A 17,500-nucleotide genomic window follows, 5' to 3' on the forward strand; every position below is an offset into this window, starting at 1 on the left:
ATTTTCGTTTGTCACTAGCGGCATTGCTTGCTTGGCGCATCCCGTAGGGAGACATAATCAACGAAAATCATTGGAAACATAATCAACATAAACAAACAACATATACATAAACGGCCCAATCTAGAACCACATTAACATAGCACTGATTAAAAAGACATACAAAGCGAATTATCTAAATATTGACATAACAAACACAAGAGACTCAAATGAGAAGTAAACAAACAACTAAGCAGTATAGCACGTGCAACAGACATCCACCAACCTACTGTGGAGTAAAAGAGTTGAACCAAAACAAAAAACTCCTTTGTCAATCTAGCCGGGTGCTCCGTCACAACCCCCAACACGCGACCACCGTGGCAGCAATAAAGCCAGTCCAGCTGAATTTACACCTGCCCCTATATCGTTCCTCTTACCTACGGCAGCTGAAACTTCTGTGTAGACTACCAAAGACCCGTGGCCACGGACCTACCATGCCTAAGACACGAAATTGCCACATGTTGAAGTTGATGCACAACGTTTTCGTGAATGTAAATACATTTCTAGGTTGCATTGTCCAGTGTAATTCTGAGGATACTGCCGACGACAGAACAGTACAACTTAATGGGCTGAAGATGAATAACCAGTTCATGAGGCAAACATGAAAGCACAAAAATCAAAGATGGCAATAAAGATACAAATGTATGAGGGAAGGGAGAGGGGGAAGATCACAAACGACCTTGTAAGTGGAATCTCTCCAGTGAAAATTAGCTAAATATTAGCCGCCCGGCGAATACAGGCCTTACACATGCATACAACCCCATGCATGCCATTCTCCTGGAATTCATGTGTGCAGCTGCCCATCAGTCCTCGGCTGCGGGGAGCGTTGATAACCACGTGCAGCAGAATGTATAAACAACCTACAACCACATCCGGTGAAAAAGGGAAGTGCGTAATAGTCATGTACTGTACTTTTCTTCTCCATGACCGGTTGTATTACGCGAAAGGAAGTACGAGAACTCAACTAACACCGAACAACATCAAAAACAATACACAAGTTAAAGAGTAAAATAACCTAACGATTAGGTTTAGCATTCGCGAATCTGTGAAATCACACCATGAATTATAAGTCATTAACGCAAAACCGAGGCTGATATCGTGACTGCTCGTCCACGTGGGCTTCGCCTTGTGGTAGTAACTCTGCTCGGTCATATAGAGCAATGTTCAAGTGCCCGTTCTTAGGCTAAAACCAAACAACAGAACTGCTAGGTTAGGAAAAGACGGAGGATCACTGCTTTCTAATCGAATAGGGATGCATATTAAAAGCATTTACTGTTCAGGGTATATGAAAGCGGCAATTCACGGTTTTCTTTGTTTGTTTGTTTTTTTCTGAGGGTTTCCTTATTTTCACCTCATTTTACCCCTGAAGAATCATATTCGTCTATGGAATACAAGATTAACCTGGTTTACCCGGGAATCTGGATGTTACTTGCAAACTGTACTAATTCCCTTTTAAACAGAAAAAACATCAACTTAAGACATCATTGTCATGTTAGGCATGTGTTTATGATTAGAAAATCCACATCGTCCGATGCCGTCGTACAACGATATTCTCAGGAAACTGAATCGGATTTGACGGTGAACGCGGTTCCTAAATAACTAGTACTTTGTGTCAGTTAGGAAATAACCAATTTTTACAATACTGACAATGGCTGTTAAGATCTCAATAACTCAATAACATGGGGAATTCGTTAGCTTATCAAATAATGGTACTAATACGGTCAAATGAAACAACCATGAATCCTGATCTATGGTAAAGTGTGTAATTAGTGAAAGAGCCAGGTGAAGATGCGACCAATCACCAAGGTGAAGGTACCAGACGTTCTACCCTGGGGCTGGCAGGTGTGGGCGCTCTCTCTAACGTGCATTCTATCGGGCCTGCATTCCAGGTAGATTTAATTAATTCGGCTGACATGCTGCCCTGGCCCTTGACTTGTGTCAGCGTTGAACATTTACTCTGCCCTTCCTCCCACGGCGAGACTTTTATTAATACCCTTAAAGTGAACGGCCAATGAGACGAGACCGAAACACCTGGGTCCGCGGAGTGAAAACAATACCAACCCCCACGTCAGGTCCACGGTCAGTCCTCCCCCGAGAAACACCTCATTCCTCAAACACCATATCCCTCCCAAACGGTACTCCAAGTACTCGGATATCTCGTAGCCACCACGAGATCACGTAGCTTTAGAGCAAGCATCCCTGTGTATAGGACATCTCCCAACATGGCATCGCCGCGGGAACCCAGGTTTGCCAACCGCTCCGACTTCCTTAGTCACTGCCACCAAAACGTCACTTGACATTTGTCACGTTCCTCCCTACGTTTTCTGAGCTAAATTCACTTTCAGAACGACTACTTAGCACATAGCACTGGTATCTCCCGTTCCCTATGGCAGAGGATAGGTGAATTACCAAGAAAAGATGGAAAAACAACATATTCCGCGATGGGAACTAAGCGATCCCAACATGGCCGCCGAGCACGCATAACTTGTTGCACTTCGCTTCCCGCGCTTTAATACACAAACTCCAAACGTACTCACCATCTCTTCATTCAACTCCCGCATTACTTCGATTCAAAATGTACACACTATATTACACAGCTCTTGCAATATTTACAAATAATACACAAAAGGGCGCTATCACACGAGTGCCACGCGCTTCTCGACTTCACTCCATGATCAATCTGGGACCAGACTGAAGACAAAGACGGGACGGGAGCGAGAGGGCCGTGCGCGCTCGCCCTCTGCGCACCCCACTCGCTCGCTCACGCTGCTGCCAAATATCTCCCCATAACAACACAATAACAATTCGTAAACACGTGGCTCCTTTTAGCTTTTGGCTTTCGCCACGGTTTCTGGAAGAATATAAGGAAGAGCGAAGGCGATTTTCATTCAGATTAAAGACTGGCTGACCAGCAAAGAGAAGTATTGAGCGAAGGAAACAAGACGTGACTTATTTCCCGCGAAGTCCGTCTGCTAGCCACTCCCGAGCTCATGTGCGCGGGAAATGTGAAGTTTGACAGGTGTCACAAACTTCATATGGTCATGAATGAAACATTTACTTAAAACAGTGTCGTCTGATCGATTTTTTCATATCGAAGACTATATATACAGTGTTAAAGAAGATATTCAAACACGTGTTACTATACAGACCAGGAAAATAGTGTTGCCATACAGTTCTCTCGTATATTTTACATCCCATACAACATAATAACTTCTAAACACCAAAAAAACCGCTACATCACTGAAAAGTCGGAGCACGTAATTGCTCACATTAACCACGATGTTTACAAAGACGCAAGAAACGTTATATGACGCAGCACCTAAAAAGTCAACACTAATAACACGTGTGTCGGAGTTCTGTCTTTAAGCTACAGCAGCAACTCCAGTGGGCGTCACGCTCCGAACACTTCCGGAAGCAGAAACCGACTATTCCCTGCACCCGTAACGCAAGTACCGTGGGTACTTTCCTTCTATTAATGTCCCTGTCCGCAAGAGAAAAAAGTAATTTCGCTGTCTTCATCCAGAGGCCATTATAACCAAACTATGAAGGTGGTTCATCGCTCTTCCTTCCCTTCCCTTCTGCAGTCGCCCTTCCACTTCATGTTTAGGGACAGCTGTTACTACTACTATTACCTTTTCCACACACGAGACTAAGCCCTGTCGACCACCCGTCCGTTTCCGAGTCAGGCACGCAAGTCACCTTCAGATAAATGGTTTCCACAGCGATTGTTTCCCTACTTGGTCCATAAGACTCTTAGGTGGAACCATAAAGATATCTACTCTGAATCTAACATTGAAATCCTTGGCTAAATAGCACTCCTAAAGATACTCATATGAAGCAATACACTTCGCTCATAATTCGCTATCATTTATTTTTTCATATCGCCTTGTATCTACTTTTTTTTTCTCTCTCTTTTATCTCTCTTATCTCTTTTATCCCTTTCCCTCTCCTTTTCTCTTTTCCCCTTTCCCTCTCTTTTTCTCTTTTCCCTTTTCCCTCTCTTTTCCTCCTCTTCTCGTCCCCTCTCCTTTTCACTCTTCACCCCCTCTCTCTCTCTTTCCCTTTCTCTCACTTTCTTTTTCTTTCTCTCTCTCTCTCTCTCTCTCTCTCTCTCTCTCTCACCTCTTCCCCCCTCTCTCTCTCACTCTTTCCCCCTCTCTCTCCCTCTGTCTCACTCTCTCTCTTGCCCTCTCTCTCCCTCTCACTTTCCCTCTCTCTCCCTCTCACTCTTTCCCTCTCTCTCCCTCTCACTCTCACTCTTTCCCTCTCTCTCACTCTCACTCTTTCCCTCTCTCTCACTCTCACTCTTTCCCTCTCTCTCACTCTCACTCTTTCCCTCTCTCTCACTCTCACTCTTTCCCTCTCTCTCACTCTCACTTTCCCTCTCTCTCACTCTCCCTCTTTCCCCCCCTCTCTCTCTCACTCTTTCCCCCTCTCTCTCTCTCTCTCTCTCTCTCTCTCTCTCTCTCTCTCTCCTCTCTCTCTCTCTCTCTCTCTCACTCTTTCCCCCCCTCTCTCTCTCTCTCTCTCACTCTCTCTCTCTCCCTCTCTCTCTCTCTCACTCTTTCCCCTCTCTCTCTCTCTCTCTCACTCTTTCCCTCTCTCTCTCTCCCTCTCACTCTTTCCCTCTCTCTCTCTCTCACTCTTTCCCCTCTCTCTCTCTCTCACTTTCCCCTCTCTCTCTCTCTCGCTCTCTCTCTATCTTCCTCTCTCTCTCTTTCCCTCTCTCCCTCCTCTCTCTCTCCCTCTCTATCTCCTCTCTCTCTCTCTCTCTCTCTCTTTCCCTCTCTCTCACTCTTTCCTCTCTCTCTCACACACATTTTTACCCACCCTCCTCTCTCTCTCTCTCTCTCTGTCTCACTCTCTCTCACTCTCCCCTCTCTCTCACTCTTCCCCATCCACTCCTTCCCTCTCTCTCTTTCCCTCTCTCACATCTCTCTCTCTCTCTCTCTCTCTCTCTCTCTCTCTCTCTATGTTTCCCTCTCTCTCTATGTTTCCCTCTCTCTCTCACTCTTTCCCTCTCTCTCTCTCTTTCTCACTCTTTCCCTCTCTCTCTCTCTATCTTTCCCTGTCTTTCCCTCTCTCTCTCTCTCCCTGTCTTTCCCTCCTCTCTCTCTCCCTGTCTCTCTCTCTCTCTCTCTCTCTCTCTCTGTCTTTCCCTCTCTCTTTATCTCACTCTCTTTCCCTCTCTCTCTATCCCTCTCTTTCCCTCTCTCTCTCACTCTCCTTTCCTCTCTCTCACTCTCTCTATCCCTGTCTTTCCCTCTCTCTCTATCTCACTGTCTTTCACTCTCTCTCTATCCCTGTCTTCTCACTCTCTCTCTATCCCTCTCTTTCCCTCTCTCTCTATCCCTGTCTTCTCTCCCTCTCTCTCTCACTGTCTTTCCCCTCTCTCTCTCTCTGTCTTTCCCTCTCTCTATCCTGTCTTTCCCCTCTCTCTGTCTTTCCCATCTCTCTATCTCTGTCTTTCTCTCTCTCTATCCCTGTCTTTCTCTCTCTCTCTCTCTGTCTTTCCCTCTCTTCTCTCTCTCTTTCTCTCTCTCTCTCCTCTCTCTCTATCCCTCTCTCTCTCTGTTTCCCTCTCTCTGTCTTCCCTCTCTCTCTATCCCTGTCTTTCCCTCTCTCTCTATCCCTGTCTTTCCCTCTCTCTTTCTATCTTCCCTCTCTATCCCTGTCTTTCCCTCTCTCTTTATCCCTCTCTTTATCTCTCTCTCTATCCCTGTCTTTCTCTCTCTCTATCCCTGTCTCTCTCTCTATCCCTGTCTTTCCCTCTCTCTCTATCCCTGTCTTTCCCTCTCTCTCTATCCCTGTCTTTCCCTCTCTCTCTATCCCTGTCTTTCCCTCTCTCTCTATCCCTGTCTTTCCCTCTCTCTCTATCCCTGTCTTTCCCTCTCTCTATCCCTGTCTTTCCCTCTCTCTATCCCTGTCTTTCCCTCTCTCTATCCCTGTCTTTCCCTCTCTCTCTATCCCTGTCTTTCCCTCTCTCTCTCTATCCCTGTCTTTCCCTCTCTCTATCTCTGTCTTTCCTCTCTCTACCGCTGTCTTTCCCACTCTCTCTTTCGCTGTCTTTCCCTCTCTATCTCTGTCTTTCCCTCTCTCTCTATCGCTGTCTTTCCCTCTCTCTCTATCGCTGTCTTTCCCTCTCTCTCTATCGCTGTCTTTCCCTCTCTCTCTATCGCTGTCTTTCCCTCTCTCTCTATCGCTGTCTTTCCCTCTCTCTCTATCGCTGTCTTTCCCTCTCTCTCTATCGCTGCCTTTCCCTCTCTCTCTATCTCTGTCTTTCCCTCTCTCTCTATCTCTGTCTTTCCCTCTCTCTCTATCTCTGTCTTTCCCTCTCTCTCTATCTCTGTCTTTCCCTCTCTCTCCATTTCTGTCTTTCCCTCTATATCTCTATCTTTCCCTCTCTCTCTATTTCTGTCTTTCCCTCTCTCTCTATTTCTGTCTTTCCCTCTCTCTCTATTTCTGTCTTTCCCTCTCTCTCGCATTCTCTCTTTTCCTCTATCTCACTCTCTCTCTTTCCTTCTATCTCGCTCTCTTTCTTTCCCTCTATCTCTCTCTCTCTCTCTCACATACATACACTCCCTTTCTCTCCCCTCTCTATGTCCCTCTCAGTCTTCCTCTCTCTTTCTTCTCCCCTATCTTTCTTTCTTTCTAACTCTCTTTCTCATAGTTTCTCTCTATCTTCCAACCCCTACCTCTCTCTCTCTTCCCCCTCCCCCTCTCTCTATCCCTTTCCCCGTCTCCCCCTGCCTCTCCCTTCCCCCTATCCCCCCCCTCTCTCTTTATCTATCAATCTCTCCATCTTCCTCTCCCTTCTCCCATTTCCCTTCCCTCCTTTTCTCTTAGCACTTTACTTCGCACCGAAAGCCTCAGAAGCAGACAGAATTTCCGGTCCAGTACGTTTCACGGAGACAAAATACCACAGTAGGATTCGGTGCAACTTTATCATCGTGTAGAAGACCTCTTCGAAAGTTATGCTGCCGTTAAATAATAATAATAATAATAATAATAATAATAATAATAATAATAATAATAATAATAATAATAATAATAATAATAATAATAACAATAAAAATAATAAAAATAATAATAATAACAATAACAATAACAATAACAATAACAATAACAATAATAATAATAATAATAATAATAATAATAATAATAATAATGATAATGATAATGATAATGATAATGATAATAATAATAATAATAATAATAATAATAATAATAATAATAATAAAGAGAGAGCGGAACGAAATGGCTTCCTCCTCCCTCCCGACAGAATGCCACAGGAGGCCGCATCTAAAGAATGGACGCCCCGAAACCCCAAAGCTTGTTAAATCGCGAATGTTAGGCAGGATCAGGCTCTCTCGCTCTCTCGCTCTCTCTCTCTCTCTCTCTTTCGCTCTCTCTCTCTCTCTCTCTCTCTCTCTCTCTCTCTCTCTCTCTCTCTCTGTCTCTCTCTCTCTCTCTGTCTCTCTCTCTCTCTCTCTCTGTCTCTCTCTCTCTCTCTCTCTCTCTCTCTCTGTCTCTCTCTGCTCTCTCTCTCTCTCTGTCTCTCTCTGTCTCTCTCTCTCTTTCTGTCTCTCTCTCTCTCTCTGTCTCTCTCTCTCTCTGTCTCTCTCTCTCTCTCTTTCTCTCTCTCTCTCTGTCTCTCTCTCTCTCTCTGTCTCTCTCTCTGTCTCTCTCTCTCTCTCTCTCTCTCTCTCTGTCTCTCTCTCTCTCTCTGTCTCTCTCTCTCTGTCTCTCTCTCTCTCTCTGTCTCTCTCTCTCTCTCTCTCTGTCTCTCTCTCTCTCTGTCTCTCTCTCTCTCTCTCTCTCTCTTGCAATTTTCGGTCCCCATTTGTCGCGAAAGGTGAGGCACACGCGGCGATTCGGTCTCTCGCCTCTCCTACGCATCCGTAACTGGGTCTCAGGATGCCTTTCCTCCTAATGATAACGATGATAACAAAGCATTCGTGGGCGGCGGATACACTTCCAGGCGAATGCTGCTTGGGGGCGCGTATCCCGATGAATATTTCAGCGTCCGTCTCTCCGGCCTCCCTCAAATATGCGGGTAAAATAGGAGATGGCGAAAGCCGGGCATGAGGATTACACCATCTCGCGGAAAAGAGCCACTCGGAAGCGTTGCGCCACCGGGTCTTCTCGCCCGCCCACGCCTAAACCTCGTCCGAGTGTGATGCGTATAAAGGTATCTGGAAAGTTCTAATGATCGACGCCATTTTCCCCCCACTGTTATGAACAACACAAAAATCATATCGTAAGATTTAATATTAAACCTAGTAGTGGCACTCGCGATAACCAATGATTCATTTGCAGTCCCTGGACCTCGCCGAAAATGGGAAGGAAAGTGTGTAAAGGTTTGTCGACCTTCGCACTGGCATCTGGTGCATCACATGAAAGTCTGCTAATCACCTAAACTCTTTTCGTGCAAGGTAAACGTACTTTTTTTATTATGCAAGGATTGCTAAAATAGATTTTCCACTATATTTCTAAAAATATCCATGCGCCTTAAACTATTCAGAAAAAGTTGACACAACACTCACGTACGAACAATATACAGCGGCGAAACATTTGCATACGACACTGTTATCAACCACACCTGAAGCTACCTTTCAATGTGGATCGGTCGAAGTACACCATTTTTAAAGGGTATAAATAATTCCACAACTAATCCTACTTTCACTAGCACTAAACCGGTAATGGCCAATGAATAACCGGAACAGAACAACAGTGCTACAACTACGAACACCATTACCAGGTACAGCAGAGAAAAATATGTTTCTGCGTATCTCTCCGTTTCCTAAATTTACCTGTCTCTCTCTAATACAGCTGACATAACCACACGCAAGAAGGCAAGAAATGCCTCATAATCCCAAGTGTCTATATTATTCAAGTGCCTTAATATTCGTGGCCAAATCTGCGTCTAAAGAGAAAAGTTTTCACGGAACATCCACAGAGAAATATTCCTACTCTGAAAATTAGTCAAAATCAATACAAAATGAGTAAGAATGAAAAAAAAAAAAAAAACACGACAGAATACCAATCGAACCTGAGTAAAGAAGGCTGTGAAAATGACAGCACATTCCTTTATACAGAAGAAGAAAAAGAAGAAAAAGACGAGGGAGAGAAAATACAAAGAAGAAAAAGACGAGGGAGAGAAAATACAAAGAAGAAAAAGAAGATGAGACGATGAGAAGAAAGGCATGACATAACAAAAATGGAGGAACGGATGAAGAAAAGAAGTGAGGGAGGGAAAAGAAAGGAAAAGAAAAAGAAAGGCGAAGAAAAAAGAACAACACACAGGGAGAAAGAAAGATATAAATAACGTAAATAAGGTAGAGAAGCAACGCAAAAAAAAAATATATTCCTAACAACACTTGACATTCCTATTTACTATGCAAAGGTGTCATCTGAAACGAATTCTACTGACAAACCACGTTTCCAGGGATATCATGATGGCAATACTGTAAATCTAAATGCTAAATGGCCTCCTGCACTGAGCTGGAGCCTACTCTGGTATTCCCTCTGTCGCAGGCGTTTTCCATGCAATCTGACGCCTCTGAACTTCGAATTACATACTTATGACCTCGCACGGACAGAAATTAGTCTTCGATCCCCCAAAAAGAAATCCGTCACTTAGGGCTCTTCCCCTTATTTCTTGGGTTATCGATGGGTTTTACGCAATAATGGCACGCATCTTGACGTAACGAAACCGAAGGGCGACGATCAACTACACACCAGGTAGTCCCAGTCGACGCGATTTCAGGGAACGCAATTCCTATTACTAAATGCATTTCCGAGGAAGGCGCGCTTCATTCCAGATCGGGGGAAGCGCACACAGCGCTGCGTGGAAGGGAGAAGCGGGAAAGTGAGAAATTTGGTAAAACGAGGCCGGCCATCCTCTTAGACCCACAAAGAGCTTTACCCACAAAATGGGCTTACCTCCTACGTTGCCTTCCCGAGGGTAAGGGCAACCACACGCCCACCGCCAGCTACACTCACAGGCTTCGCTTCGCCACGGCCTCTTACAAGGTACCTGATCCCGATCCACCCACACTGCTCGGCTGCACGAGTGCACGTCCCTCCACGCGTCCCACTCGCGTTCGCTCTCCTCCCGGCCGTTTTCCTAGGCGACCTCCTTTATATCATTAGTATTCTCTTATTTATAGCCCTTCCTCATGAAATATCGAGCGAGGAAAATCACCATATCAACCCTATTTCGCTTCCCCCTAGCCCGAGTTGCTCCATATCAGCCCTTGTCTCCACCCACCACGCTGGCCACCACCCTCACCTCCCTCCCCCCGCGCCGCATTAACCGCCCCACTACCGTTCTCTCAAATCACCTTGCAATTTCTTGCTGGCCACAAATCTGCTCCTCCTTGCAGCGGTTACACTATCTATTCCTCCACACATGCTGCAACGCTCCCTACCCTCCCCTCCACCCCCCGTCCTGCCGACCGCCCAGCGCTCCCTCCCTCCCTCCCTTCCCTCCGTCCATCGCTCCCTCCTCCCTTCTCTCCCTCCCTCCCTTCCTCCCTTCGGCCCGCACCACCTGTCGTACCGCCCGTTCGCTCCCTCCAGACACCCTTCAAGCTCCTTCTTGAGTGAAACGCCTCCGGCTCGCCCCTAAACTCCCCGGCGCCGCCCCTCTGCCTTCCTCGCGATGTCACTCACCCTCTGCAACGCTATCAGACGCATTGGCCTTTCCTTATCTCGCGCAGGAGACGCCACCTCGTCACCTTCGGGATATCTTCAGCCCTCGCAAACACTTTTCGCGCGACGTTCTCCTATCATTTGGCACAACAATAACCATTCCTTGCACCATCTCCCCCAACTCAGTCTGCGGGGTCATCGTAACAAGGTTACCTGTCCCCCTCTACCTCTCCCCCTCCACACTCCCCACTCCTTCCCCTACCCCCATCTACCCCCCCCCCTTCCATACTCCCCACTTCTTCCCCTACCCCCCTCTACCCTCCCCTTCCACACTCCTTCGCCTACCCCTCCTCCCCCCCCTTGGGTGACTGAGCTCAAGGGCCCACCGCTTGCCTTCATCATACTCCCACGCATATTACGCCTAAGGCCGCAAATTACGCGCGCACAAATACAGCCATGACCTCTATGTAAGCAGGTGGTTCTCCTCCTCCGCCGCCCTCTTCTCTTTCTCCCTGCCCTTCCTCCCTCCTCATTACGGTGAACTCCTCTAAACGGTCCGACAATGGCGAGGTAATATTAACGTATCCGAATATACGGCGATTCTGGTCCGACATCACTACGGATACAGTGGAAAATCCTTAAAGTTACTTGTTTATTATCACTACTACTATCATCTTCATCGCCATTGTCATCATATAACCATCACCATCATATAACCTATTGTCACATATAACCATCATCACCATCACTATCATTGTCGTTAGTATTACTACCATAATCACCATCACTATCATTGTCGTTAGTATTACTACCATAATCATCATCATTTTCATCAGCAAAGTCATCGCCATCATCGTCATCATTATTACTGCCATAATCATAATGTTCCTCCTGAACTTCCGCCCCCTGCCCCTTGCTTCTCCCATCACGTACAAATCACGGCCGCGCCGAATGACAACACATTATCTTTATGAGGAAATTCTCTCGTACAACGTGTCCAGGTCTGAGCCGGCATTCTTTCTCGAGCTCTCCCGTCGCCCTTTCCTCTCCGTTTCCGTTTTCTCTTCTCGCCGGTAGGAGGTCAAGCTGCGCGAATTGATAGGACTGACTTAAAGTGGACGAGAGAGAAAGAAATGTTTAGAAGAAGGCTGGTCACGTGGTCTTGCACAAGGGGCTAACATATGCTGGGTTGCCATTTTTCATGTCCAAGTGTATAGAATAAAATAAAACGTTTAATATTCTATCAACTGTAAAAAAAAAAAAAAAATGTGTGAGGCAATCGGCAAGTTGTAAGAGTTGAAAAAGAGAGACTGAAAGCAGTCAAGAGCAAGAGTTTACGCCAATGTTCGCGCATAATTCAACCCACAAGGTCAAGTAGTTAATTAGCTCGACTCTGCAATATTCATTTATCTTTACGCACTTCGGAAGAAAACGCTTATTTACCGCCTGGTTTGTCTGAACTCTGTACCCCAAAGCCCAAGAAAAGAAAAAAAAATATTACCCTCTTCCACTGCACACTTTCTAACCAGCGAGTTCATACCCTCCACCCCCACCCCCACCCCCTTTAAAACCCCCCTCCAACCAGAACGTTACACGAGCAGGAATTCCCACCGTGGCACGATGCTCCCTTCCTTCCTTTCCTCCCTTCCCTCCCTTCCCTTCCTTTCCTCCCTTTCCTCCCTTCCCTCCATGCCCCTGCTCACGTTCGCCCAATCATCCGCGCCGCCCTGGCCAGCTCCGCCACCCGCGTTTCAGGTCCTGCAGCCAGGTTTAAGAGGATGCGTATGCAATCCATTCATGTTACAGGCGCGGGGAGGAGGGAAAGGGGGGTGAGGGGGGAATGGGGAGGGAAAGGGGGATGAGGAAGGGGGAGAGTGGGGAGGAGGGAGAGGGAGAGTGAAGAGGAAAGACTCTGCGGGATGAGGAGGAGGGAGAGGGGGGAGTGAAGAGGAAAGACACGATAGAGTAGGGGTTAGCAGGATAAGGGGGAGTGAGGAGGAGAGGAGGACTGAAGAGGAGCGAATGGGAGGAATTGAGGAGGAGGGAGAGGGAAGTGTGAGGAGAGAGAGAGAGAGAGAGAGCGAGAGAGAGAGAGAGAGAGAGAGAGAGAGAGTGAGAGAGAGAGAGAGAGAGAGAGAGAGAGAGAGAGAGGGAGAGAGAGATAGAGAGAGAGAGAGAGAGTGAGTGAGTGAGTGTGTGTGTGAATAGCAGAGCGGATGCAAGGCGTGAGGAGGGGGAGGGATGCACAGACCTGAGCATGATGAGGTAAAATGATGCTAGAGGTCTTCTGTGAAGCGATGAGAAATGAGGTTTCCCTGAAACCATCTTTATCAACAAAGCCAGATGAGATGAGGCGTGTTCGTGCACACGAACAAGAGCGAGCGAGAGAGAGAGAGAGAGAGAGAGAGAGAGCGAGAGAGAGCGAGAGAGAGAGAGAGAGAGAGAGAGAGAGAGAGAGAGAGAGAGAGAGAGAGAGAGAGAGAGAGAGAGTCGGCGTGACAGAGCGAACTGTAGCGAGGGGGCCAGGTGTGGCTGGCGAGGGGGCGAGGGGATAGGGTCAGCGGTGACGGCGCGAGTTGAAGGACCCAGGCAACGTGGACCCGAGGTGTGATAAAAGATCCGCGACGTGACGACGCTTTTGTCAAGGTCACGAAGGAGTGAGAAATGGCGCCACGGCCCACGTGCGAAGAGGAGGAGTATGATGATGCGACAAAGCACGGCGAGGAGGGACCCGCGAGAGAGTACATGCCACAAAGGGACACGGACGGGGTCAGGAGTCGTAGGGCGAATTCGGAAGGGGCGTGGCGATCTTGGGTCAGCCTCGCTCGCACTGTCGCCGCCATTAACGCAAACGCACTCTCCGGCGCACAGCCCGCATAGTCATCATGGTTCAATGGGCCTTGAGCTCGCGCGCCGCCATTCTTACACGAGTACGCACATGCACCCACGCAGGCACACGCTCAAATAAACCATGCGGTACCATGCCCCCACCATCTCACTCCTACAGATTAAACCGCACGTCAACCTTTATCCTCCGACCCCTCCTCGTTCTTTCTCTCTCTGCCGTGTCCATTATTTGGTGTCGGCATGACTTGCTTCGCCCCCTCCCTCCCTCCCTCCCTCCCTCGCCGTCGCTGCGTACTTCTTCCTCTCACAATAGACCAACAAATGTTAGGCCGCCTCACACAAGGCTCTTTCTATGGCCATACATATATTCGATCTGGTCGCCAATGCTGCTCCAACTTTGCCTCCTATGCCTCCCCTCCCCCCTAATTTGTCAAGGAGGCAGTGAGATCGTATTCATTCCTGTTTGGGCGTCAAGGCATGCAGTAAGGTACAAACCCTGCGATACATCATGCACCGGCAGGAGGATGTGTTCAGAGCTCATCAATATGAGTGCTAGATTTGTTGGCTCGCAGGATCAAGGCCTTGCTTGGTGTTTGTTTGTGTGCTCGTGCGGCGGGTGGAGGCGCGCCCGTGTGCCAAATCCCGCTCGCAACACCTCTCCGCTCCCAGACCCTCCTCATTTGCCTTCAAACAAGAAAAAAAAGGTGAAAAAAAAACTTCTCTCCTCCGATCGCGCCCCCCTCCTACCTATCCAGACCCCAACCTGTCACGCAACGCAACCCCTCCCCCTCCCTCGTCCCTCCTACCCCCTCCCCCAATGCCTCGCCCCGACACATCCTCATCAGGAACAAAACCCCCTCAACCTCCATCCCCACTCTGCCTCGCCCCGTGCCCCCTCCTCCTCCTCCTCACCCCCGCCCAGGTGCCCCCTCCCAACACCTCGCCCACGTAACGACCGTCTGAACACCAAACAGTCTGCTTCCCGTTGCCGCCGCATAACCTTGATTCCCATTCACCTTTCAAACTCTGCTTGTCCTCTTCCCTCCTTCGTCATTTCTGCCTCTGCTCTTCGGGCTGAGCAGGTGAGGGAGCGAAGGAAAGGAGGGCAGGAGAGGAGGGCAGAAGAGGAGGGAGGAAAGGAGGGCAGGTGAGGGAGCGAAGGAAAGGAGGGCAGGAGAGGAGGGAGGAAAGGAGGGCAGAAGAGGAGGGACGAAAGGAGGGCAGGTGAGGGAGCGAAGGAAAGGAGGGCAGGAGAGGGGAAGGAAAGGAGGGCAGGAGATAGGGAAGGAAACGAGGGCAGGAGAGGAGAGGAGAGGGGAAGGAAAGGAGGGTAGGAAATAGGGAAGGAAAGGAGGACAGGAGAGAAGGAAAGGGAAGAGGGATGGAGAGGGGGAGGTGCATATATGGAGAGCTAGAGACAGTCTGCCAAACAGACAGACAGACATATAGAGAGGCAAGCGGAGGAGACAGACACAAGAAAAATATAGATAGATATATAGGTGGGGAGAGAGAGAGAGAGAGAGAGAGAGAGAGAGAGAGAGAGACAGACAAACAGAGAGAGAGAGAGAGAGAGAGAGAGAGAGAGAGAGAGAGAGGAAAGAAGAGAAGAGAAGAGGAAAGAATAGAAGAGGAGAGAAAGAGAGTCAAAGATAATGAAAAGCTAGATAGACAGACACACGGACTGACAGATAAGAGACTTAATCCTAAGCGTGTACTATCAAGCTTAATAGCCTCCCGCACGGCGCTGGCCCCTCGCACACACTTCCGCCCCGCCACCCTCGAACCAAGTGTGCCGACGCAGGGGGTTCAAAAGGGAGTTCAATACCCGGAGTGCCCTCGCCCGCCTCACCTGGGACGCAGAAGCTCTCCCCCGACCCAACCCACGGGCGCGACAAAGCGTTCGCGGCACACGCCCTCGAATACGCCCGCCACGCCCCCCTGAACGCACGAAACGGAGAGCGGCAGAGACACCTGTAGTCGCCGAAGCTACGCGACATACACAAGGACTCGGTGCTTGCCTAGTCCAGCAACACCGCGACCTGTGATGGCGCCGGGTCTCATTAAGCCCGAATCTGTCTGTCGAGATTTCGCTATCTCCTTCCTAGAAAGGGAGAGAGGGAGAGAGGGAAAGGGAGAGAGAGGTAAAGAGGGAGGGAGGGAGAAGAAAATAGGGAGGGAGGGAGAGGAAAAGAGGGAGGGGGAAAGAGGAAAAGAGGGAGGGGGAAAGAGGAAAAGAGGGAGGGGGAAAGAGGAAAAGAGGGAGAGAGAGAGAAAGAGACCTAGAGAGAGAGAGAGGGAGAGAGAGAGAGAGAGAGAGAGAGAGAGAGAGAGAGAGAGAGAGAGAGAGAGAGAGAGAGAGAGAGAGAGAGAGAGAGAGAGAGAGAGGAGGAGAAAGTGGAGAGAAGGAGAAGGAGAAGAAGAAGAAGAAGAAGGAAGGAGGAGGAGGAGGAGGAGGAGGAGGAGGAGGAGGAGAAGAAGAAGAAGAAGAAGAAGAAGAAGAAGAAGAAGAAGAAGAAGAAGAAGAAGAAGAAGAAGAAGAAGAAGAAGAAGGAGAGAGAGAGAGAGAGAGAGAGAGAGAGAGAGAGAGAGAGAGAGAGAGAGAGAGAGAGAGAGAGAGAGAGAGAGAGAGAGAGTGAGAGAGAGAGAAAGAGAGAAGAGAGAAAGAGAGAGAGAGAGAGAGAGAGAGAGAGAGAGAGAGAGAGAGAGAGAGAGAGAGAGAGAGAGAGAGAGAGAGAGAGAGAGAGAGAGAGAGAGAGAGAGAGAGAAAAGGAGAGAGAGAGAGAGAGAAAGAGAGAGAGAGAGAGAGAAAGAGAGAGAGAAGACAGAGAGAGAGAGAGAAGACAGAAAGAGAAAGGAAAAAAAAGAGAAGACAGAAAGAGAAAGGGGAAAAAAAGAGAAGAAAGTGGAGGAAAAAAAAAAAAATACAAATCATATTTCCACGTCCGACATACAAAATTCGCACGGCATTTGTTCTTCCCTTGCTAAACAAGCAACGGAAATAGGACACACATTTTTTTTTCTTCTTCTTCTTTTTTCTTTGCGTGAACAAATACTGGGTTCGGCAAATAAGCAAAGGTCTCGGTAAGGCAACGATAGACAAAAGCGTATTCTGGCCAACTTCATTTCCTTTCTCCTTTCTCCTTTCTCCTTTCTTCCCTCCCTCCCTCGCCCTCTTTCGCTCTCCCTTTCTCGCCTTTTCCTTGTCTTTTCCCCCTCAGCATCCCATCGTCTTCCCCTATTCCCTTTCATCTCTCTTTCCGTCTTCTCCATCTTTTTCTTTTCCCTTATACGTTTTTTTTTCTCTCTCTCTTGTTCTTACCCTTTTTTCCATTCTTGTCCTATATCTCCCAACATGAAAAAAAAAACAATAATGACCAAACTCAAAATAGCGAAAGATGGAAAAAACACAATGATGAGCAAATGAGAGCAATAAAAAACAGAGGAAGAGCAAGAGAATAAAGACTAGGAAAAAGAATAGAAATATTCAGGAGAAAGGAAATCCACCAATCGTAGAAGGTCGAAGAAGCAGATAAGACAAGGAGATGGAGAGAGAAGGAAGAGGACAGGAGGAAGAACTGAGACGAGGGAGAGAAGAGAAGAGGAGAGGAGAGGAGAGAAGGGAAAATGAGAGGAGCGGAGAGCGGGAGTAAAGGGGAAGAGACGAAAGGAGAGGAGAAAAAAAAACGAAAGAGAAAGGGGGGAAGGCGTTAAGCGGTGACGGAAGCAGACGAGAAACATCGCGCGAGAAACTGGGACGAGGAGAAAAGACCCGAAAGAAGCGTAGCGCAGAAGAGAAAACGAAATGAAGACATGGGAAGAGCGACCGGACACCAACGCTGACAAAGAGGAGAGGGACAAGGAGGAGAGGAGACGAGACAGGCAGTGTAAACAATGACCGAAGAAACGGGGTCCAAGAAGCGGATGCGAGTGCTCCCCCTACCCCAACCCCCTCACCCTCCAC

General features: G+C 48.1%; 1 protein-coding gene across 31 annotated transcripts in view; it reads right to left on the reverse strand.

Moving 5' to 3' along the window:
- The window catches only part of pum (pumilio), a 259,778-nt gene that overhangs the window by 165,713 nt on the left and 76,565 nt on the right, over positions 1–17,500 (reverse strand). For 7 of the 31 annotated variants that reach the window (XM_070143635.1, XM_070143633.1, XM_070143631.1 and 4 more), the window contains exon 1: positions 2,574–2,739. The exons of 22 other annotated variants lie outside the window; for them this stretch is intronic. In XM_070143635.1, the coding sequence (XP_069999736.1) occupies positions 2,574–2,597 (24 nt within the window). In that variant the 5' untranslated portion in view covers positions 2,598–2,739. Of the gene's footprint in view, positions 1–2,573; positions 2,753–17,500 lie in introns of those variants that run through there. 2 more of the 31 variants (XM_070143629.1, XM_070143632.1) reach the window with 2 other exon arrangements.

The sequence above is a fragment of the Penaeus vannamei genome, chromosome 31 (assembly GCF_042767895.1).
Source record: "Penaeus vannamei isolate JL-2024 chromosome 31, ASM4276789v1, whole genome shotgun sequence".
Lineage (NCBI taxonomy): Eukaryota > Metazoa > Arthropoda > Malacostraca > Decapoda > Penaeidae > Penaeus > Penaeus vannamei.